Source organism: Galleria mellonella, unplaced genomic scaffold, assembly GCF_026898425.1.
Source record: "Galleria mellonella isolate WM207_F2 unplaced genomic scaffold, CSIRO_AGI_GalMel_v1 utg264, whole genome shotgun sequence".
NCBI classification, from domain to species: Eukaryota; Metazoa; Arthropoda; class Insecta; order Lepidoptera; family Pyralidae; genus Galleria; species Galleria mellonella.
Genome location: NW_026442060.1, coordinates 426,893 through 451,939, shown reverse-complemented (window position 1 = coordinate 451,939; position 25,047 = coordinate 426,893). Strand labels below are relative to the sequence as shown.

The 25,047-nt window shown below is 32.6% G+C and overlaps 1 protein-coding gene across 1 annotated transcript in view; it reads left to right on the top strand.

The window, feature by feature from the left end:
* The window catches only part of LOC113509430 (uncharacterized), a 142,581-nt gene that overhangs the window by 95,620 nt on the left and 21,914 nt on the right, over positions 1 to 25,047 (top strand). The window contains exons 4-12 of the mRNA XM_026892773.3: positions 1,506 to 1,624; positions 2,433 to 2,576; positions 3,333 to 3,480; positions 4,447 to 4,575; positions 7,443 to 7,634; positions 12,719 to 13,080; positions 14,821 to 15,023; positions 18,738 to 18,890; positions 21,315 to 21,578. Coding sequence (XP_026748574.1) covers positions 1,506 to 1,624; positions 2,433 to 2,576; positions 3,333 to 3,480; positions 4,447 to 4,575; positions 7,443 to 7,634; positions 12,719 to 13,080; positions 14,821 to 15,023; positions 18,738 to 18,890; positions 21,315 to 21,578 — 1,714 coding nt within the window. The remainder of the gene's footprint in view (positions 1 to 1,505; positions 1,625 to 2,432; positions 2,577 to 3,332; positions 3,481 to 4,446; positions 4,576 to 7,442; positions 7,635 to 12,718; positions 13,081 to 14,820; positions 15,024 to 18,737; positions 18,891 to 21,314; positions 21,579 to 25,047) is intronic.

Here is a 25,047-nt window from a genome sequence, read left to right as displayed (position 1 = left end):
GATTGCCATAAAGAACGGTTCTCAGCCACCTATATCCATTGACTCCCTGAAATGCATTTCAGGTGGTCACTCCATAATAGTGGGGGGTCATCCTACACTGCATTTTGTGATCGCCACTCAATAACCTTTCTTCTCTATCGGTTGTTGTGTATGCATATAAATGCATCTAACTAGTTCATCCTGCTTATATTAGTGGTGATATTTTTTTGCAATAAAAATAGTTTTTAATGTTGCCAATAAATTATAATGTGCGATGATTAAAGGTAGATTACATTAATTACACTAATTTGGTACGGGTTGGAGAGCATTAGCAGATTTCTCTCGGGAGCAATGCCGCAGCCTCGCCTACAAATGTCTTGAATCTCTAACTGTTGGAATGATAATACTAATTTGGCAAAATAAGAAAGGGAATAAAATTTGCTTTTTACTGGAAGGCTCGTACCTTTATCTTTTGACTTCTGTATATAAATTTTGTAGAAAAATATCTTTGGTCTATTTTTATGTTAGGTCAGTTATGGGGCAGGTAGAGAGAACTGAGTGTCAAATACCCATAATACTACACAATTATACACATTTAACAACACTAATAATACACATTTATGACTTGTCTCATGCACATATGTAGGTCAATTATGTAGAATCTTGACTTCTTTCGCAGATAGCAGATCGATCGTTGTATGTGTTCATGATATAGTTTTTGAAAATTTCATTTAGAAACTTTGTTTATTTACTTGGACACGTAAATAGATTTTAATCAATCAATCAATCAATCAATAATCTTTATTCATATACATCTGTTACAGATACTTATGATACGTCAATCTATAATTATAATAATTACTATATAAAATAATATTGATTTAAGAAAAAGTACAATAATTACATTTACAATACAATTCAATTCAATTTACAATACAATTTAATTCTTTGTGTGTGTGTGTGTTTTATGAGTTATGAAACGTGTATAAATCTATTGATGATATATTGTACATATTGTAATAAGCACGTTACGTTGAGAAAATGAGGTTTCAGGTTCGATTCCAATTTAGGAAAACAATTTTTATTAATTGGCTCGGGTTTAATAAGTGAGAATAAATACAGGTCATTCAGTCCATTGTGATGAATTTATAAAGAATTAATTAAAACGGTTTCCAGGGTGAACTGCGGGGAGGTCGACTTGATAGGGTATATTTCTAGCAATGGGGTTGTCAGATTCTCATTACTAATAATTCCTATCTCCCAGGGTATTTTAAGTCGTACACCTGGATGGCTGTTGATTGGTAGTTCTCCATAATACAGGGCATTCTAACATGAGGATTACGTGATTAGCATGACTGTGTAGCATTAATTATTTTAAAAAGTATAAAATTGTGGTTCAGACTTAAGATGAAAATGGTAACCCTGAATAGATATTAGGGCATTAAAAACATTTAGCTTATTATGAAGAGGGCCATTTTATCTTGGGTTTTTGGAAAGGTTTATTATATTATACACTGTTGTTTCAGGGTTGCCAAATAACCAATTACCGACCGTTCCAACGGAGGCGTTAATACGTCTGTGGTACCTCGACCGGTTAGATTTGTCTAATAATAAAATACACGTATTGGACTCCAATTCATTTAAGGTAATGTATGATATTTTATTTTATTTTTTTGTTATTGTATTGTATTTACAATAGTAAATGATATAAAACTGATAAGTGGGAATGAGAGAGTTCAGATGTTGGACCATCTTATACCACATGACGACTTTATAAAGAACTTTATAGAAGAATATATTATGGAAGAAGGTATTATGTCGTATAGGATTCTGTAGTAAGATACTAACTTAAACTTTTGCTGCATTGAAGTAATTAAAATGACTACTGATGATTAATATTATTAAAGTTTTAAATTAAAAAAAATATATAAAATGCACTGCGAATGAGGAGTCGACGGGATTATCGGAAATGCAATGCCAGATTAGAAGTAGATTAAAGGTGGTAGCAATTGTAGATACACGCTGCGTGTATAAGAGAGACGCACGAATACCGAGCCGTAACGAGGGTATAAAGAAGTCATAGTTCAAACTCTGTTTAGTTTGGGACAACCAGTTTGGGTTTTACCAGAATACCATTCGTGTTTCAACGTAACGACATGGGTATAAAGAACAGAGGAATCAAATAGGCAACGCATGTTCAAAACAGTATACTCTGTTTATTTTGGGACTAGATGGCGTAACAACTCCGACTATCTCTATCTATATTTGTGGAACATGTTCTAGATTAACATGTATATAAATTTTGGAGTTACCGAAAAAGTTTTTATCCATATCACACAACATGGGTTTGGGTTTTAGTTTAACAACCGGCCACCTGTCTAACGTCAATCCTTCTTGGAAATATGAAGTATCTGAATATAATTTCAACATGATATGAAATTTGTATTTTACAGGGCATACGTAATTTAACATACCTCGATTTAAGCGATAATCAGTTGACGGCGATATCACCAGACGCCTTTAAACCTTTGGTGAAACTGGCTGTGTTGCGATTACGTGGAAACGTGCTGAAAGTTCCCGCTTTAGCACCTTTGAAGGTATTTGAATAATAGAATAAAAATAATATATATTTAAATATTATAAACTTAATAAAAAGAATTTTCATTTCATTGTAATAATATTCAGATTGACTTACGATTATTTTAGACGACAATGCTTGACTAGTTTTAGGACTATCCGGGACCCTTAGCTATGGACGGCCATAACATGAGCGTGAGCTTGATTGTCTGAAACTAGACGAGCATTATCAAATAAAATACACGTAAATCAATCAGCATATTATTACATTAAAATATGATATTAGTATGTATTATGAAGTATTTATAAAACTTTTAAACAGTAAAATATAATATGATTGTTCAGTTATGTATGTTTAAATTGCCGTGTGTGTCCCGGCATAGAATAAGCCACCCCTGCCTTTCTCGTGGGCGTCGTAAGAGGTGACTAAGAGAACTTACGACCGAGGGATGGACAGCATCTTGCCAAGTATGGCGACTACTGGAAATATACTTATTATGGGGAAAGCTTATGTTCAACAGTTACCGGTTGAAATAATAAAAATATATCCGTTTAAACCGTCGTGAATAATTCATGGTAAATTTGTCACGGTAGGCCAACTGACCTGATTTCATACCCATTTAATATATTTTATTGGTGCCTACTCAGCGTATTATGTAGACGGGATTACCATTCCATTTATTTTTAATGGATAACCTCCATTAAAAGGAATCCATTCCCCTTACCGACCTAGTTTAGTCAATATCTACGTGTGTTTAATATATTTCCTCCAACAGGAAGCTCATCAGCTGAGAGATTTAGATCTATCAAGTAATGCTTTAGAGGGTCCGTTAGGGCCCACGACAGTGCCCTCACTCAGCTATTTAACGACTCTACAATTATCTGATAACACATTTGCAAGTATACGGCGGGGAGCTTTATCAGGTTAATATATTTACTTTCATCCTTTTATTCTTCAGTTTAGTTTTTTGAAGTTATAGATAATGAGCATTATTTCTCTAAATCTTTCTCTTAAACTTATATTTTAATTATGTAGTCTCGCGAAATTACACTTTTTTGGGTCATTATAAACTAAATTTATAATAATTTCGACTAAAATCTATAAGAAATTGTGTTGTGGTCCTAGATCAAAGATTTTTTGGTCTAAGGACCACAACACAATTTATTTAAGAAATTTTATTATTTTATTTATTATAAAAGTTTCATTTTAGATATAAGTTTTGAGAAATGGCTCCCCAGAATCGGCCTCAATGACGATTGTTGCTGGATTGTTAATGTTTTTGAGAATTAAATTAAAACGAAAATATATACAAAATTCTTATAATAATTTATCAATACACATAATTGATGAATTATTTGTTATTTTATTTTTGACTAATACATTGTCGACTTAAAATTTTTATTTGAGTTATAAAGTATTACATAAAAATATGGTTATTAACATTCATTGGTATTACAACTCATTAGAATCCTACTGTTGACTACTAATCTCTCTTTATTGAATAAATGCCATGATAGTCAGTTGCCGTGGTGTATCATCATAGATAAAGTAGATAGTTGAAAGTCTATCAAATAAATTATATGGTAAAAATAGTTTGTTAAATAATAGTAAAATTTATTTATTAAAGAATTTCAATCCCTTATTGATATTTTATATGCATAACTAGCTCTATTACGCAGCTTCTCCTGTGGTAGAATCATTATGTTGAATAACATATAACCTTTCTCAAGAAATGAGCTATCAAATGTATAAAGAATTTTTCAAATTCGACTGGTACATGTTAAAGATTAATGCGTTCACGTAATCATACTGTATGTTTTATTACTGTAACTAAGTTTTTATTTATGTTTAAAATTTATTAATGTAATATTATTTGTTACTTCCAACAGGTCTCATGAATCTTACACAATTGATTTTACACAACAATCAAATTGATGTGTTGGAGGATTACGCGTTTCGGCATCTCACAAACTTAACACATTTGGACTTGTCTCATAATGAAATAGTTGCAGTTTCAGGTAAGGACAACAATATAGAGCTCTTAGAGTCAGGATAATAACTAATTGTACGGTTTAATATTGCGATACTTTACTTACTAAAATTACGCAATCGAACTTTGACACGTTTACGCTCAAAATATTGCTGTTTACTTTTGAAGACGTATTTTTGGTAGTGTGTCTAAATAATTTAGTCTTAGATTATATAGATAGAACATCGAGCCTCAAAAACAGGTAATTTTTTTCTCAGCTAATTACCTAATTAGCTGACTCTTTTTTTATCAGTGTCTCTCTTTTTGATATTGTAATTTTGGTGGTGCTTGTTTAGAGTTTATATGTGTGAATGTTGAGCTTTAGCAACTAACATAAATTACGTATTCAAACTTCGGCACGTTTACGCACACAATATTTTTTACTTTTGCTGTCTTATTTTTAATTGTGTTATGCCGAAGTTTGGTCGCTAAATTTGGTGGCGCTTTTTTGAATAGTGTTTACATGTGTAAAGGTTGGAAGTTTGTAAGCTCACACCATTACGTAATTGACGTAACTTTGCCACGTTTATTAGGAGTCACCTTACACTGCGTTTACCTGTACGGGATCGCCACTTAAGACTCACTTTCTTTCTCATCATTTGTCGGTTCTTTGAGCTATTTTACCAGCCCATTAGCACTTCAGCTTGTTTGTCCTATACTTATATTACAGTACACTTAGATTAGGTTTAATTAAAAAATGTAGTATAAAATTATTGGCTAACAGAATAATCTGAAACATGACTAAATTTACGCGCTAAAACGATTTTTTGCGGAAACAATTTTTTATCGCGAGAATCACTATCACAATCGCAACGCGGGTTAAGCTGCTGTTAAAAGCTGTTAGCTAAATGAATCAGGATATTCCATGGATAATATTGAACATGGGAATGGGATGGGGTTTATTATAAAAACGCCGCCAAACGTTCTGACATTTAATTTCCGCCATTAAAAACGAGAAAAGTACTTGTTGCTTGCAATACGAATGCAAAAAGAAGGGAATTATTTTACTCATTTATTACTGTTACATTTACACGATTCATTTACGAGTAAAGTTTAATAGAATTGTTTTTATCTCGAAGCATATCAATTTAAGAGGTTGAAATTTATATTTATTATACAAATGAGATAGTTAAAGATACAAATAAAATACAAAAATTTACTTAGCGCTATGACCGCCTTTTGTACTTCATACACACACACACACACACATATATATATATATATATATATATATATATATATATATATATATATATATATATATATATATATATATAGTATTTTTCTTTAAGTGATGTAGTAAAGAGTAAATAAATAAATAAATATTTTATAATCTTATAATCATTTAATACTGTAATCTGTTTCAATAGAATTAAATAATATTTAAATCCATTTTTTAAAGTGCTTATAGCACTTTTAAATCGTCAATAATGTAAATAAATATTAACATATCCAGCTATAAGATAGTCTACTTATACGGTAGTGCAAATATACGAGTAGATTAATTATAGTACCCGTGGCAGAGTGCAAATGACAAATCGATTAATTGACTGAATGTTTCGATTTAATACTAACTTTATTAGTGTTTATGTAATAATTTTTTTTATGCAATTTAAAATGGCAAACAAGCTGACAAGCAGGTGGGTCACCTGATGAAAAGTGGTAACTGTCGTCCTCTTAAAACATCTCTAAAGCCTGACTGCGTTTGCCAATTCGCCTGCTAAGCATAGCAACTACTGGCAAAACTCCCTTTATGTTCACTAGTATACGCTTAAAGACTGATACAACATACAACAAGTGAGCGGTATACTTGTTTAGTCGCTATGTTGTTAGAAAAAGTTACACAATTTTTTTTATGCAACTTAGAATGGCAAACAAGCTGACGGTCCACCTGATGGAAAGTGGTAACCATCGCCTATAGACATGAACAGTACCATGGACATAATAGAGTATACTGTTTTGCCAATGATACCCCCAATGCGGTGCCATTCCTAAGGAGTCAGGTGCTATTCCTCTGTACCCTGTAAGTTCACTGCCATATCCCATCCTAATAATAATAATAATTTGAATAAAACTTAGTTACCTTTTAAACGTGCCTATAAACATTTAAAAGGGCCATAACGCATAAGCAACTCTTCTCATGTTGCAGGTGTTTATAGTCGGTAGTAGCCACTTTCCGTTAAGTGGTCCCCCTGCTCATTTATCTCCCTAAGAATAAAAAAAAAATACTTTGTTTATTCATTGAAATTGACTGTATTGTCAACACGGTTACTTATTTAATGCAAAGCCATCGCCTCTAGACATGAACGACATCATGATTAAATGTCTCGGAGGGGTTGCATTAGCTTCCGTTTATTTATTCATAATGCAATATAAGAGTGCTTTCATTGCTGGTTTTACGGCAGAAATTTATAAGACAATATTTATTTAACTATTTAAACGACGAATTAATATTAGTGTCGCAAAAGAAAGTTTTATGATGCGACTCTTGCGTGTTGGAACGTCAAAAAATTCAAAATGTAATAGATTCGTTCCTAGGTGAGACTGTAGCAAAGTGACTGTATTTCAGTTGGAATATGACACTAAATTATGGGGTAAAAAGTCATAACAACAATTTAGTTTTCTAAAATGGCAACCCATGAGGGTTATATATGGGCTTCTATGTATTCTCTGATATACATGGCGCTGCTTAGGTGTCGCGTCGATTACATTTTTGTTTAATATACTTGGTCTTTGCTTGCGCTCTTTCTTTCTATCTTACCTTCTTTGCTATATTTCTATTATTAATTATAATTTAATAATATAAAAAATAATTCATTAGTAATCAATTAATTAATTTAAGAATTGAATTTACAGGTGCGTCTCTAGCGCAGTTGACGGAACTATCCCACCTGGACTTGTCACATAATTTCCTCCGTTCCCTATCTGCGGAGCCACTCAAATCTCTCGGACATCTCACAGAGCTGCTCCTCCACGATAATGACATATCGATGATCGATGACGGCGCCCTGGCGCAGCACAAGGACCTCGGACGATTCACTATTGAAGGTAATGACAGGGCGATGATTCGCAATTTAGCAGTGACTTATGGGTTTGGCAGTTAGTGAGCGCAACACGTACATTTCGTTTAGGTGATTATTTCCATAAAGAGATATTAAGAACTTTTGGAGTAACGACAGTATATTTTTGAATTTATTGCTGCGTGTTTGCTGTATAGAACGTAACACCCGTTCCTTTCCCGTGGGTGTCGTATGAAGCGATTAAGGACACTTAATGGTCGAGCGATGGGCATCAGCATCTCTCTTTTTTTTTATACAACTTGAATGACAAACAAGCTGACAGTCCACCTGATGGAAAGTGGTAACCGTCGCCTATAGACATGAGCAGTACCATGGACATAACAGAGTATACTGTTTCGCCCATGATACCCCCCATGCGTTGCCATTCCTGAGGACTCAGGTGTTATTCCTCTGTACCTTGTAAATTCACGCCATATCCCACCCTTCAAACCGAAACATAGCCATGCAAACACAACTGCTTCACGGTTGAAACACGAATGGGGCAGAGAGTTCTCTTGAAACATCACTAAAGCCTAACTGCGGTTGCTAACCCACCTACTAAGCATGTATGGAGAAGGCTTATGTTCACCAGTACGTAGTATATATGGCTGATATGATGACGATGATAATATTTGTTATTATAATTAATAAAGTAGATACGATTTCAATAATTACAATCGAATTTTTAAATTTATTGTAATCAATTAGATGTACATGAATATACCTACATCGATTTTTATAGTAATCTGTAAAACAACAAATAACTTTCATTAGGTAGAAATTATTCAATAATTTTAACAAATTGTAAAAGTAACTAAACTTAAACTAGTATTACTGATGAGCTATATAAATATATTGAAGAGATTTAAGATAAAATTTGACGATTGATGAATGACGAGGCTGTGTGTATCAAGTAGGTATTTATCGATATTCAGCTTTGAGTGAGGCGACGGCGACGGCGTAAACTCTTTGTTAAGCGCCGGCTCGGGATGCCACCATATGAGTAAATATCTTTACAGAGTCAAGCCATTATATTCATCGCCGACATATATCGATATATATAAAAAAATACTACAGGGGGCCTACCATGAAATGAAATTCCGAAGTTTCGGACTCAGTTTCGTGTTTTAGTTCATACCTAAATCGGGCCAGTAAATGGAGCTTAACATTTCGTTCGTCATAAATCCTACCATAAAAGTCCAAAGGAATAATATTTTCATATTTTTAATATTTTAAACGGTAAGAATTATGTAATTTTAACATCAAATTTGTGTTTCGTTCGGCTCCGAAATTTCGGAAAACATTGTATGGTAGGCCCTCTGAATTGAGAACCATCTTTTTTTAAGTCGGTTGACAATAGAGAATGCTGAGTGACTGACTGATCCATATATATCCGCGTAATACCTCTGGTATTGCAGGTGTTCATAGGCTACGGTAACCACTTACCATCAGGTGGGCCGTATGCTTGATTGCCACCTCAGTGGTATAAAAAAATACCAACGCACAGTCAAAACTGCTGAATCTAGAATCTAAAAATTCTGTTTTTTATATAACAATATGAAAGTAATTTTAAAAATTTACCGTCTAATAAGATAAAACGAGGGTTAAAAGTTTGTATGGAATTTTGTTAGTTCAAAAGTTAGGCATGTGAAATTTTTTTATATATTATTTAGGCTCTTAGTTTAAAATAAAACTAATAAGTTTATTGGCTTTTGAAGAACTCACCCCCAAAGGGGAATAGGTGAGGAAAGATTGTATTGAATTTTGTTATAATTGAAGCTAGAAGTACGAAACTTCAGTTTTAAACTTCTGATTAGAAATAAATAAAATACTTTTCAACTGCCTGTTTTTACCTACAGCGGATCAGTTGTATGTAGCTTGAGTTCTGTAGAATTCCTTACTCATGGGACGCTACTTCATATTATATTGTTGCATGACTTTTACTATTCGTAGCTTTGTGCCCTTGTTATTTATGAGCTTTTTAATAACGACTTTTGATGATACTATTTGTAGCTTCTATTGATATCTTGTTACCGTGACTGATCAGATTCCTATATTTGATGAAGAGGGTTGAATTGATATATTTAATATTTAGTAAACATTCCGTACTGTTGATAAAAGAAGAATAAAAGATTTTTGTTTCACCGTAATAAAAGATTGAAAGTCATTATTTACTTTTAGAATAGAATATATTTATTACCAGAAAAACAGATTTACAACAGAAAATAAAAAAATATTACAAATACTGTTTCATATTAAGCAAAAGAAACTGGCTTAGTTGATGCTGTGAGTGTCCTAGCGCAATGTGTATAGCTGCACAGCGCTAGTTTTTAATCAGTCCCAACGAATAAATCAACTAGTATTTCAACCAATAAATAGTATTTTAAAACTATATTTTAAATTTTAATTGTATTCATTATTATTTTAGCTATAAATTTAGTTATACGGAACGGTCCTGAGTTACCGGGATCCATTGATTTCCAGTGACATATTAAATTGTCGCTCCATCTAGTTGTATGGTTTTTGTTAATTAATCCCATCTGTGCTGTCTGTATATATAGATAGATGAGGATGTATGCAGGACAGTTAGCCCATCATGATGAATTCAAAGAATTAATATCGATAGTTTCCAGGGAGAAACACGTGGAGGTCACCTGATAGGATATATTGCTAGCAATGGTGATATTAGATTCCCTTATTAATAGTCTAATAGGTGGTTTCTTTAATGAATGATAATGGAATGGTAGCCGTATACACTGGCGGGGTATTGTGAAGAATGACAGATGAAAATAAAAAGCAGGTCAGTTAGCCCATCGTGATGAATATACCTGGAACCATCGTGCTGAATTCCAGGCATATTCACCTGGAATTCAGTACGATGGTTTCCAGGGGAGACCACGTAGAGACCGACTTGACAGTGACAATTCCTTTTCCTCCTATAAAGGGGGGGTTTACCAATAGTTGCCATGCTTAACAAGTGAATTGGCAACCGAAGTTAGGATTTTGGTAATATTTTAAATCGGAACCACACTGCGAACCATATCGACTGCAAAGTATAAAACAAAACATAAAAAACCGTTTCAGAATTGGTATATCAGAAGACATTGCGTATTATACTCAATTGGGTTAAATATTTCTCTAACAGTTTGTTCTCAATTGAAAATTAGTCTTATTAAAAATTAAAAAAAAAATAATAATAATAAAAAGAAAAAAACTATAATATTTAACATTGTATTACCACTGTACATGAATTCGGTATGGAATCATCAATCACTAGGTACTTTACGTCTGACATTGACATATTTTCACGCTATGTCCCCAGCGGGGCGAATAGAGCGCCACTTGTCTACATTCTGACAAATATCATTTACTTCGTCAACGGTCATTTATCATGTAACCGATGTTTTAAAAGTTGCCCGCACGAGTAGTGAGAAATTCTCATGAATGCATGAGAAAATCTCAGGACAGCGTCGCCTTATATTCCGTGACGATAACTAAAGTTGCCCAAAGAATTTTGGTGTGATCCCGGCATAGAATAGACTATCCTTTCCTTTCCCGTGGGTATTGTAAGAGGCGACTAAGTGAGGGCGAGTGATGGGCAGCAGTGTCCCTCTTAAAACATCTCTAAAGCCTAGCTACGGTTACCAATCCGCCTGCCAAGCGTGGTAATTACTGGCAAAACCATTGATGTTGATGATGACGAAAGAATTTTAGTTGATTTGAAAAAGTAAGTAATTTTTAATTGAACTCGGGGGCTGTCTTGCTTTTTAACCGATATCCAGAAGGTTTTTCTTATATTTTTTTGTGTACACATACGGAATTTACGCCATTTATAAACCAGTTTCGATATTTCTCTTTTTTTTTTTTGGTTGAGTTTATTTTTGATTTGGTCCCATATATTTTTTTACGATTGTTTGTATTTCATTGTTCATTGCAAAGGTAAAACTGGTAGCCAAAATACCTAATAGCATTACGTCTTGTGTACCATATTTTATTATGGTTAAAATAGTTAATTGAATTAAATTAACAAATTACTGCCCGTGTGCATGTTTTGTGACATTTTTAAAAACTGTTGTCCGATTTATATAATTTTATTTTACAATATTGTTTCATTTCAATGTTATCAAAACTATAGTAGTTGTTTTTGTGTAAAAACATTCATGATTGTTGAACATTTATGCTTATTTATTAAAAAAAAAAACAACCATTAAGATATGCACCATGAAATTATGAATGTCGCCGCATGCAACCAATTTAGATTACATGACGTTGAGTTAATTATGGATTGTCACGATATGTTTGATTTATTTTATGTTTTATAACAGGTTAACGTAAAATAATGAAAAGGTAGATTTCCTTTAGATATAATAATGGTAAAGAAAGTTTTATATGAGTCAAGGGGCAGATGTCAGCTGTTTCATTCCAAGTCATGGACTTACGATAATGATTCGTTCAATGGATTAGTTTGCCACTTGTTAGAGGACCAGGTGTAATTAGGTATATACTGTTGATATTCCATTTTCTTACATTTCTCTCTATATTTTTGTAAATTCAATTTGAATCGAAAAAAGGCAACAGTTGAGTTTCTTTCTCGTTCTTTTCAGCTAAAATTACATTTAGAACTGGACGGTAGATTAAAAAAGTACCACTTAAAAATGCTTGTAATTAAGTTTACTTGAATAAAAAATATTTTTGTTTATTTATTTATTACTAGTTATATCCCACGCTTTCGCCAGCGTGAATTAGTACATAAAGTATCCTATGTGCTAAATTAGAATATAGTCTACTAGTGTACCAAATTTGATTGAAAGCTAAAAGAAAGAAAAGTTAGAAGAAAGTAGTTTATGGGTGAAAGAGTCCATCCATCCAAATATCCATCTATCCATGGGTATAAACCATCGTATTTATTATCTTATTAATAAATTAACACATGATTATTGTCAAGATGAGATAATAAGATTATTAATCTTTTTAAAGAAGTCATTAACGATGCAAAGCGGGCGACATTTATTGGCGTTATAAAATTAATCACATTTGTTATTCTTTGTAAAGATAAAGTCGGTGTCCTTTCAGATAATCCACTTAATTGCGACTGCCTAATGGCCGGTTTCGCTAGGTGGCTTCGGGACGCAAAAAATCTCTCACAATCGGACAAATCGGCCGCGGTGTGCGCCACCCCGCCTCATTTAGAAGGGGCTTTATTGTCTCGACTATCGAAAAACAAACTCTGCGACGACTTCGAACATGCAGACAAGACTAAAGACGACAACGATTATAATAAAGTTCTTACTAATACAATAGACGGCCAAGAGAAATTTATCGACGTCGAAACGCAAGATGTCTATGTGGATAAACAAGAAGGCTTGGATGATGATATTTACGATGAAGAACTGGAAATACCATCAGAAGAGGATCTACCGACTTCGAAATCCAAAGTGAGTGTGATTAATTTTAATTTCTTTTGAAGTGCTTTTAATTTTAAACTTTAAATCATATAATAAAGTTCAGAATCGTCAATTTGTAATTGAGTGATTCAGAAATGTAGGTCACTAAATTTTTTTTTTTTTATACGGTTAGAAAAGATAAAGAAATACTCTAGAATGGCAAACAAGTTGACGACCCACCTGATGGAAAGTGGTAACCGTCGCTTATAGACATGAGCAGTACCATATATATATATATATATATATATATATATATATATATATATATATATATATATATATAAATATAGCAGTCACAAACTGACAATTCTTTACGAAATTTAAAATAAAAATTTTCATCCCGCTACTTCGTACGCGTGGATTTCAGAAGTAGGAAAACTAAGAGGAAAAATCACTTCTAGACGATGTGTCAAGATAAAACATCAACCAGTTTTTAAGTTAGATTCAGTTCAGGAATACAACTCTGGGGGTCTACCATGATATAAAATTGACGCAATTTTATTGCTTAGTTTTGATTGTTTAGTTTTCGTTCGTTATAAATCCTACCATAAAAGTCCAAAGGAACGATATTTTAACATTTTTAATATTTTTAACCATTTTGTACTATGAAATTTTAACATCTAATTTGTATTTCGTTTGGTCCCAAAATTTCGAAAAACATTTCATGGTAGACACTCTGAAACATGTACCCAATTTGGTATAATCGATTTTACGTGACGCCAAAACAAACATACAGACAGACAGATAAAAATTCTAAAAATTATTGTTTTGATTTTTATTGCTGTTATTAAAATCCCTCATAATAATTTCCTTAAATGCTTGAATAGCTCCCATGTACAGATATCGTCTACTTACAATTTTATCATATTAGTAAAATATGTACATATTACACGAAATCCATGATAATGACATTGTAAACACAATGCACTGTTTGTACGTGAGATAAATAGCGGAGTTTCATTTGTTTTACCTCGTTTGTTTTACAATCCACGTTGCCAACCTTTAATTGTGGTCAATTTAACTAAATGAACTGGATTTTTTATACTGTTCGGAAAGGCAACTTGATAGAGAGTGGTAACCGTCTTCTACAGACATGTATAGTATTATGGACATTAAGGAATATACTGTAATACCCATGAGAAGTTTATGTGTTAGCATTCGTGAGAATTATAATGCTATGTTTCTAATTATCCTGTAATTTCACAGCTATGTCCCGTCCTTCAATCCGAAATATAGCCATTTAAGAGTTACTATTTTAGAGATACGTGCTTATCTATTTTTTTGCTTTGTATATGTATTGTTTTATTTATTTTTTCAAATATGTAGGTACCTATATCTGATGTTATTTGTATGCTGATGTGTGTGAATGATGCAAATAAATTATCTACATATCTATCAGTGGTATGTTAAGGGGTTTTGATAAAATTGGATACAAATTGTTGTGTGAAATAATTTATAAGTTTATTTTTATAAGTAATTAGCTTTTACCTGTGACTTTGTCTGCATGACCGTAATATATTTACTGACCATATTATATAGTGTTTGGATAAAACGTTAACACACTATAAGGTAACAAACAAACTCACTTTCACATTTATAATATTATTTAGGATTTGTCCTGTTATTAGTGCAGGTGGTGTTACCATTCCATTATTATCCATTAAAAAATACCTTGACTATCAGAGACGACAGTCCTAAGCATATTAATTAACATTATGTTAATCATTCTAGGTCCGTCTAACAGACGCGTGGTTCGACGACGAAGTAGTCCATTTAACCTGGTCAATAGATCCGCCGTCAACCAACCGGTACAGGTGTACCGGCGTCACCGTCTCTAGAGCTGGTGGTATACCGAAACACGTGGCCTGCCACAGGGCTGCACCTGGCAACGTGCTGTTGAGAGGACTGAAGATTGATCCTATTGATAAATACACGTAAGAAGTTTTACATTTTTTCTATGCAACACTAGCTATATTCCATGGCTTTTCCTGTGCCAATCACTTTATTAATTGTTGTATTAGAGAGGAATTGGCTGAAAACCAGCGCTGTGTAGCTGTACACATTGCACTGGGCCAGTCACAGTGTCAGCTGAGCCAGTTTCTTTTGCCTAACATGAGACACTTCTTATACATATATGTAGTATTTTTGTGTTTTCTTTTGTAGTTATATATATATATATATATATATATATATATTGTATGGAATACAATACATATTATATTCCATACAATCCTTTTTGTACTCATGCTGTCCTGGGTGAGCGTATTGGAAGACTGTAAGGCTCACCCAGTGGATGTAATAAATAAATAAATATAGCGATGAGTTTAACAACTTTTCTGGTAACAAATATTTTCTATTCTATTCTATTAAGTATTTTATATTTAAAGTTAGTATATAACCTATTAGTGACGAGCCTCGGCTGCGCACGGGTGCTATATTTTTGTGTAACTTTTAAACTGTTCTATACATTTTAGTAAGGTTGGTATTTTCGCATGTGTGACTACTACTACTATTGGACTAAAATTTTTTAAAATTTAAAATGAACGATTTTTTAAATTTATTTTACTTTTATCATAAATGCCATTTTTTTCGGTCAGATATTAATTTTAGATATACGGTGCCGCAGACTTTTTGTAAAGCTAAAAGTAATTAATATTTTTGCTGTAGATTTTATTCATTTATAACCGACTTCATTTAGACTGGTCAGGCAGCGCAGGCAAATGCATCAATTATATTGTGATTAATTATAGAAAATGTATATTTACCAAAATAAAAAGTAGTTTATAGCACTCAGGGATATTTCTTACAGTAAAAGATATATCAAAATCGAATCAGAATTATTAGAGATGCTCTGACCGTCCAAAATCACAATCTTTACTTCTTCATAATATTTGTATAGATTCGTGTAACAAATTTCATTAAAATCTGTTCAGTAGTTTTTGCGGGTAAACGTAATAAGCAGCTATCCACACATAAAATTCTCACAAACTAATATTTATAGGTTGAAATGGCAAACAAGCTAATGGGCCACCTGATGGAAAGTGGTAATATAGTTGTTACGTACAGCCATGAACGGTACCGTGGAAGTCACATAATAACAATTCAATGCACATGGTACCCCTCATTGCCTTATTGAGTTGTTTATTACTACTAAGTTGTTATGGTTCCGTACCCTGTAATTTCACTGCCATATACCTTTTCAAACTGCAACGTAGCCATGAAAGCACGGCTGCTTCAAACACGAGTGTGACAGAGTTTTTTTAAATGGGTGATAATGGAATGGTAATGCTGCCTGCGCTATCGGTATACGCTGGCGGGGCACCAGTGAGGAATGATAGATTAGAATGATACAGGTTAGTTGGCCTATAGTGACGAATTCATAAAGAATCAATCAAGATGGTTTCCAGGGTGATCCGCGTGCAGGTCGACCTGATAATTTTTATTGCTAGCCATAGGGTTGTTAGATCCCGATATTAACAATTCCTTTCCTCTCAATGTGACTGAGTTATTCACCTCTGTCACATAAGTACATACAAGACAACTTTTGTGCGAAGTTTTTTTCTAGTGATTTTATTCTGACTAGACTTTGTTTCTGCGCTTAATTGTTCTTAATACCCGTTAATTAACCTTCTCTTTTCTTTTAGAATTTTCTTAATTATTTTTTTAAAAAATGAATAAAGTGCACCGAGTCCATCGGAGCATTTTATTCGTTTTAAGTATACTTGTTACTCTGAGATTATTGGTAAATATTAATTTTATCTTAATTGATATTGCTATTTACAGAGCACACTCTATTTCTTGTTATAACGAGTTCTTAGTATAACTATCTAGGACTTTACCCCCTTATTAAAAACGTCTTTAAACCTATTCTAACTAATAGATTCCGAGTGCCTCCTTATCTTTTTAGTTAAAAAGAATATATTTTTACTAATTATAAATTTTATATTGTATTTGAAAATGCATTAAGTTAAAAAAAAAAGATAAACGTTTACCTACTGGAAAAAAGAATACTTATTATATTTATTCAAGTTGTATGTTTATTTTTCTGTATTTTTTCAATAACAAAAATAGTCAAAATATAAAAGTAATATTTTGGGTTTTCAGACGCTTCTCTAGCCATGGACCCCATCGATATTTAACAATATCTATGGTGTTACTTATATCGTGTATCATAGACAATTGAAATATCAAATATTTGACTGACCTTAAGCGTCGTATATTATCTGTATTATAAAAAATAAATCTTTGAGTATAAATATACTTGTAAAGCTTGAAAATACATTGCATTCAGAATTAAATATGGAATATAAAAATACTTGTAAAAGGTAGCTACAATATGTCAATTAATTTTATGAGTTTATACACTCACGTAACGTAACGTAACGTAACGCCAGTGATGTTGAGTCACGAACGATTGATAAAATGTAAGTTCATTCATAATTGAGGTTCGAAATTTGAAATATCACGTCTCTCTCATCAATAATAAATACGAGTACAGAACGGTATCAAAGCGTTACAGATATGGAGGGCACCGAACACTGCATTATTATGATAAATAAAGGGATATCTTCACTGTATTCTACTAACACTTCAGCATATTCCACTATGTCATCAATGTATTCTACTATGACCGTGGGTTGTTATGTTTATCAGTCTCACACAGTATGTTTATCCTTCTAAGTTGTTATATATATATATATATATATATATATATATATATATATATATATATATATATATATATATATATATATATATCCTTCAATGTTGTGCATATTATCATTCTGTATTATATAATCGAACCTTTAAATTGTTTTTCTTAATGCTAAAAGCGTTTTCGCTTTTGGAATGGAACAGAAATTACAAGGTACAAGGTATAAAAACTAATGAATAATAAATACGATATCAGCATGGGAGTCATTAGTGTCTCGAAATACATGCGAAATTGCCGTGTTTATTAGCAGGCTTAAGAAATTAATTCAGGGCATCCCTTCGGGAACATAGAATATGGTTATTAAAGTAAAAGATTTTTTGTGGCAAGATTAAAAATGTAAAAGAAATACATTAGATTTTTAAATAAAATACCCCCCAAAAATTCTTTATTTGCGTTGTGTAAATTTTAGCAACGTTAAACAAAATTTTGGGCAACATCTTCACAAAGTAGCTCAATTTCATTCTTATGAAGGATTTTGTCTATTTTACCAAGAAGTTTGCTTGCATAATATATAAGGTAACATAGTGGAAGACTTGTTAGTGAAATTATTGGGTACTGTGACACAAAATCTAAAGAATCGCTAACAAGGAGTTGTCGCTGGTATTACAAACATTCTTGGGCTGTGGTGGGCGATTACCATCAGTTTTTTTAATGGATTATTATAGAATCAACTCACTTGTGATATCAGTATATGCTGGTGGGGTACCAGTGAATGATATGATGGGGATGATATCAGGTCAAATAGCTCGTCGGGATGAATTTACAAGGATTTAACCACGAGGTTTTTCGTGAGGGGTGGGGGGAGGACCACACGGTGGTAGTTCTGATAGGATACTAGTCATTGCTAATTGTGTGGGGTTGTTACACTCCATTATTAGTAATTCCTTTTACCCCCCTTACCACCACGTTTCTTAAGAAAAAAAATTGTTACCAGGTTCTGTATTGCACTTGAGGAAATGGACAATTCAGATATTCCCTTGTCCCTTGTGTTGGGCTGCGGCTCACCGCAGTTGGTTAGACAAAGGGCGACCTTCGCCACTGCAGCTCCTGTCATCATCACTTCTGCTCCAGATATTGAGGGATTTCGGTAAGAAACCTAATTATAATCTACTATAATTCATGCGGGTAATACTGTTGAATATTGATATATCCAACGGTATTATCTGGTTTAATTTATATATAAAGTATGTTAATCTGATGTGTTAATCTAGTCCAACCATTTAGGCGTGATTGTGTAGCAAGCAGTTGAGTTTAAATATAAGAAATATCTACACATATTTACAATTTATTTTTACACCCTAATTTATTAATTTATTATTATAAATATAAAATATATTATTATAAATATAAAAACTTGTAAAAATATTTGGATGTTTCTTACACAATTACGATTAAATGACTGAAAAGATGTTTTGTACTACCACGGTGGCAAATAAGCAAATGATGCTTGTAACAAATTTCACTTGTATGAAATTTAGTGCATGGGTAGGGCAACATATATCAACTGTTAATTGTCCATTGCTGAACGTAAGCCTCACCTTGGGGGGGGGGGGGGAGCAGTAGTTACGACTGAGTTTATTTAGCAGGTGGATTGGCAGCCGTTAGGCTTTGGAAATGTTTTAAGATGGACGCTGCTTCCCATCCCTCGACCAATAAATTCCCATAGTAGTCGCCTCTTACCACAACCCACAAGAGAAGAAGGGGTGGCCTATTCTATGCCGGGACAACATGGCATATAATAGGCATAGAATATTAGGGTAGGTCATATTCAAAGTTCACTCATGTGATACTATATATAATGATGAATTGGGGTAATGCCGCGGGAAACAACTAGTTTATATTAAAGTGACATTATAGTCTGTGTAAATGAGAGACATTTTGTCTGTAGGCAAAATACATGTATATATTTATATTTATTTTACCCTTGTTCCGTCTACTCAGTTGTATTATTAACTAATACGTAATGTGCGATTTGTCAACAAGCAATAAAATTTTCAGAAATTTTGCTTTTTTATATAATTTAGTAATGATTAGAGTTTGCTTACTATTATGGTTATAGTTTGATAACACTGGTCAACAAATTTGTATTTTTTTTTGTCACATGAAAACTTATATCAAATTTTGAATATACTAGGGCTACCAAACAATAATATATCAATGAAAAAAAATCAGGTTTTCTTGTGACATCAAAACATATATTTTCGTAAAAAGTACAAAAATCAGCCACACTTACAGAATTATTTCCTAATATCTAATAGATACTTATGATTTTCTTGAATATTTGGCTTCTGGTAGGTCCCTTTTTATAATCAATCCATTTACTACGTCCTGATTGTGAGGGCCTATTACTATTGATTTTATAGACAATTTTATTCCACTCTAATTACAGATATAGCGTATTAAAATGAAATTTCAAATTATATTTTCCACAATCAACCTAGTAATTTAGTTGAATTTATATAATTACAATATACACGTATGTACTTATAAGTAGGAGGTAATTATATGTTTGCTTGTATATAGAATTCAATCAATTAACGAATGGTACAATTTTATATATAACAATAGAAATTTCTTGATATAATATTAATAGATCTATTTTAACAATATTACTCTCTGATCGATATTACAATTGACATGCTTTTAACTATCCGCTATCGAGTATGAGTCTCTATATTTAATAGAGGAGGAGATTATACTATCATCATGCTGGCCGAATGGTTTCCTCATCATCATATCAGCCTTTAACTGTCCACTGCTGGATATAAGTCTCCCCCTATAAAAATTAGCAGGATTTTATAAAATATAATTATTTATCAAATACTGTATACTGGATATAATGATCATATCATGCCATATGAGACGTCAACTGTTCACTGTTGAATCTAGAACCCTCCATATTGGGGTTTCGCCAGTAGGTAGGTGGATTGGTTACCGTAGTTAGGCTTTGGAGATGCTGCCTATCGCTGGTCTTCCCATAGTCGCCTCTTATGACACCCACGGAAACGAAGGGCTTTTTTTATGAGTGAAAATGGTATGGTAACCCCGCTTGCGCTAACGAGATACGCTGGCGGAGCACCAGTGAAGGGTGATAGATGAGAATGAAAACAGGCCAGTTAGCTCATCATGATGAATTCATCAGGAATTAACCATGATAGTTTCTAGGGAGAACCGCGAGGAGGTCGACCTGGTTGGGTATATTGCTAGCAATAGGATTCTCAGTCTCCATTACTAACAATCCCTTTCCCCCGGAAACGAAAGGCTAGCTTATTCTATGACAGGATTATACATTAAATGGCTCGATATGTGATTATATTTTGGACTTTTCTTCTCTTCTGTCGGTATATTGTGTTTTGTTCCTCTTCACCTTTTATGACATCCGGGGAATAAAAGATATGGAGACAAAACTTGTTACAGTAGTTACATCCTTTTATTCCATCTATGCGGTGACGGACTAAGAATACTATTAGGACTAAACGTAAGTCGTAAATAAAAATAATGTTTGTTACAGGGTCACAGAAGTACGCTCCAATGTAACCACTGATGGTGTTTTGACGGTGTTGGTATCAGTCATGGGACTGCTTCCACGATCCCAATATATCAAACCGCGATCCCAAAGGATCTCTGATGCACGATATCCCCTAACCAATTGTTATGTTGAAATCGCAGTTCTATCTCAAGGATCTTTGGTTGCGCAAAAGGATATTCCTTGTATAGCAACTTTACAAATTACAATGGAGGGTTTTATGAGAGGACCTTACGAGGTCTGCGCAACGTTGTCCAAATACAGTAAAGGGGAGGAAATTAATCCAATATGCGTTGTTCCACAATTGCTCGAAACAGGCTCTTTGGAGATGAAGGGCAGTATGAAGAGCTTGAATACAGCACTAATAGGCGTAGCTCTTGGTTTGATGGTTGTAGTTGTAGGTTTGGTATGTTTTGTACGGAAGATGCTAAGGAAACCAACAGAGTTTGAACCTCACAGGTGTTTTAGGCAGGAACCTGTGTTGGAAGAAACACCAAGAGCGAGCTATGTTATGTTGACAGCTACTTCTAAGGTGTGACTGATTCGTGTATCTGTTAAAGGTAAAACAGTTATAATTTTTTTGACCGATTTTAGGAAAGGAAGGTATTGTTTTTCAGATGAATTTGTGTATGTCTGGATATTTGAAGCAAAATATACCCTAAAAGGCTTGATTGTTTTTTAATAAAAGGGGTTATTAAAAAGTGTCGTTCATTTTGCCATAATTGTGGCAGTGCCATATACGAGTATAAGTGAATGCTATTGGGTACAATTGTTAGGTTATAGGTTACATGACTATGGTGTAAAATAAATATGGAAGCCATAAAGTAGTGTTGTACCGAATAGGCTTTTTTTTTAGATATAAGATTATTTTGGTACTTATTAAAATTAATATTGTCTCGAATCCTAGGAATCGGACAAGTGTTCGAGTACTCAGATCAGACTAGAATACTTTTGAAGTTTATTTTTATAAATATATTAAATGATAAGTAATTTGAAAATTTTTTTTTTAATTATTAAAGAATATATGAATAAAATGTCTAAATAATATATGTTGTCTGGTAAATATTTACCAGAAGGAGACTTTGTACAAAAGACTTTTGCTTGGCCAACTCTGTTCCATACGTGTTTCTACCGTGAAGCAGTTGTGTTTGCCCGGCTATGTTTCAGTTTAAAGGGTGGGATATGGCGTGAATTTACAGGGTACAGAGGAATAACACCTGAGTCCTCAGGAATGGCAACGCATGGGGAGTATCATGGGCGAAACAGTATACTCTGTTATGTCTATGGTACTACTCATGTCTATAGGTGACGGTTCCCACTTTCCATCAGGTGAGCCGTCAGCTTGTGTGCCATTCTATGTTGCATAAAAAATTATATAAACAGAAAAGCTTAAGATAAACACACGGGCAGTATACAAGTACTGTAATTACTAACCTGTATTTAAATATTGAGTATCCTGACTCGAGGACCTGTTAGGTATTTGAGTCAATACTCAAGTCAGTCTGATTCGGCACAACACTATCGTAAACTGTTATTTTTTTTAAAATTAATATTTTCCATGTCATATATATTAAAGTTTGATGAATGTAACTTTATAAATACAATCATTGAATCTACAATTCTATTAATATCGCGTAAAAATGTTAGCTTATTGATTTTTACATCACAAATACTGGAATGACTAGATAATTCAATTTGACTAATTGAAATATGAATTCTCTAACTTGTCTAGTTAGTGAACTCAATATTTGATAATTACATAATGTCTAATTTGATACGATGTTATGATAATAAATTGTTATCATGGCTGTTAATTATTAAATACTAGCTATAAACCTCAGCGTTGCCCGCGCATACAATACAAGTATATCCAAAATATAGTTCGTAGGTGTATAAAAATTTATTCAAAAAATTTTCAGCTTCATAACAACTTACGATTGAGAAATAAATAATGTATATACATATTATATGTCAACGAAATAACTATCGGTTTAACTTCCTTGTAGTTAGGCTGAGTAAACTCGACTAGTTTCACGACTATTCGGGACCTTTAATCGTGAGCTCGAGTCTGACGATTAAGGGTCCCGGTAGTTATTACATTATAATATCTTGTCAAATATTCACATTTCTAACACTAGCTACAACCCGGGGCTTTGCATGTGTCTGTGTTAACCGGGGAATATTCTGGTTAATCTATAAATAGATTATTATGATCTGTTTATTTACTAAATGTTATATAATTTTAATAGCCGTTTAGGGGTTATTTTGTAACAAATATCTAGACATCTTTGCATAATTTCACATTCTTAATTAGTGGTATTGTATTTATGTCATACAATATTCAGCTTTGAATTTTATACTAGTCTTAAATAAAAAATAATAATTTTAGTATATCGCCATATTTTTATACGTTTACATTTAAATTGTGAGATATTTGACAGTAAATATTTTCTTATAAATAAATTAACAATTTATCTATACAAGAAGTGTAGTTAAAGTATGTACGTGTTATTTTTAATCTGTTATAGAATTAAATACTGTGAAACAGTATAATTGATGATTCCAAGAATATTGTTTATAAACACCTCTGTCTTGTGATAACATTATTAACTATAATGATAATGATTATATAGAATTGTTACGCGTTTAAACTGTCCAGATGTTATGCAATTAACTAGCTCTATGTAAATAATGCGAGCAAATGTGCAAAAAAATATTAACATAAGAATTTGTTTTGATTGCGTTACTTTTGTATAGGGGAAGATAGGGCAATGATGGTCAACGGATAATTGTGGTCACGTACGTAACTAAAGTACAGTCGTTTGAAGTACTACACGTGTAAAGTGTATTACGTCTCAATCCTCATTGCCTGCCACCTACGAGTACTTCGATTTTGAGGTGGATAATTTGTTATGTAAATCTTTAATACGCCATTCCCATAGAATAAAGTGGCAACTGTCATTATTATAGCATATTACATTTTAAATTATTTTATAATAACTTATTTAAAATTTTATTTAAATTGACGAAAGCTCTCAAAAGTAGCTCTCATTTGAATTTTCGATATTCTCTTTTACTTTTCAAATTTATTACTTCGCAAATAATCTCCAGAAAACAGTAATTTATTCTTCTTGAACTATTGACGGTTAACCTTTTTATTCTTCAGAAACGGCGAATTTTAGTATTGTATTTACTTTTTATTAATATTTAAACATTTTTCGTGTATATAATATACTGGCAAGAATCAGATAAACAACGACTTCTGAAATAATTATTTTCAATATATTTTTTTTTTATAATTATAATAACAATTTACTAATTCCTATTATGCACCGATGGTTAGTAATTAAAACGTTAACTCTAAAACAAAACTCAAACGTTATCATGTTGGTTATCTTTTGTTTATCGTATGTTACACCCTGGTCAAGTTTGAGACATTATTGGGTAAGATTTCTAAGGTAAATGAAATGGATTTTACATATTGTCAGAGTTGTTTAATTTAAAAAATAAACTTTATTTAAGTAGGTTTATATAAATTCTTTTTTAAATCATCATGTTTTTTAAACGACTTCAAAAATAAGGCAGTTCTCAATTCGGTTGTATTTTTTCCCCGTCAGCTTTAACCCTTCTTTGCATGTTTTTTTTTATGATATAATTCATGTTCATAAAAGAAAAATGGTTAAAAAAATAAATTTGACAGCTATGGTTTTTTTTTGCA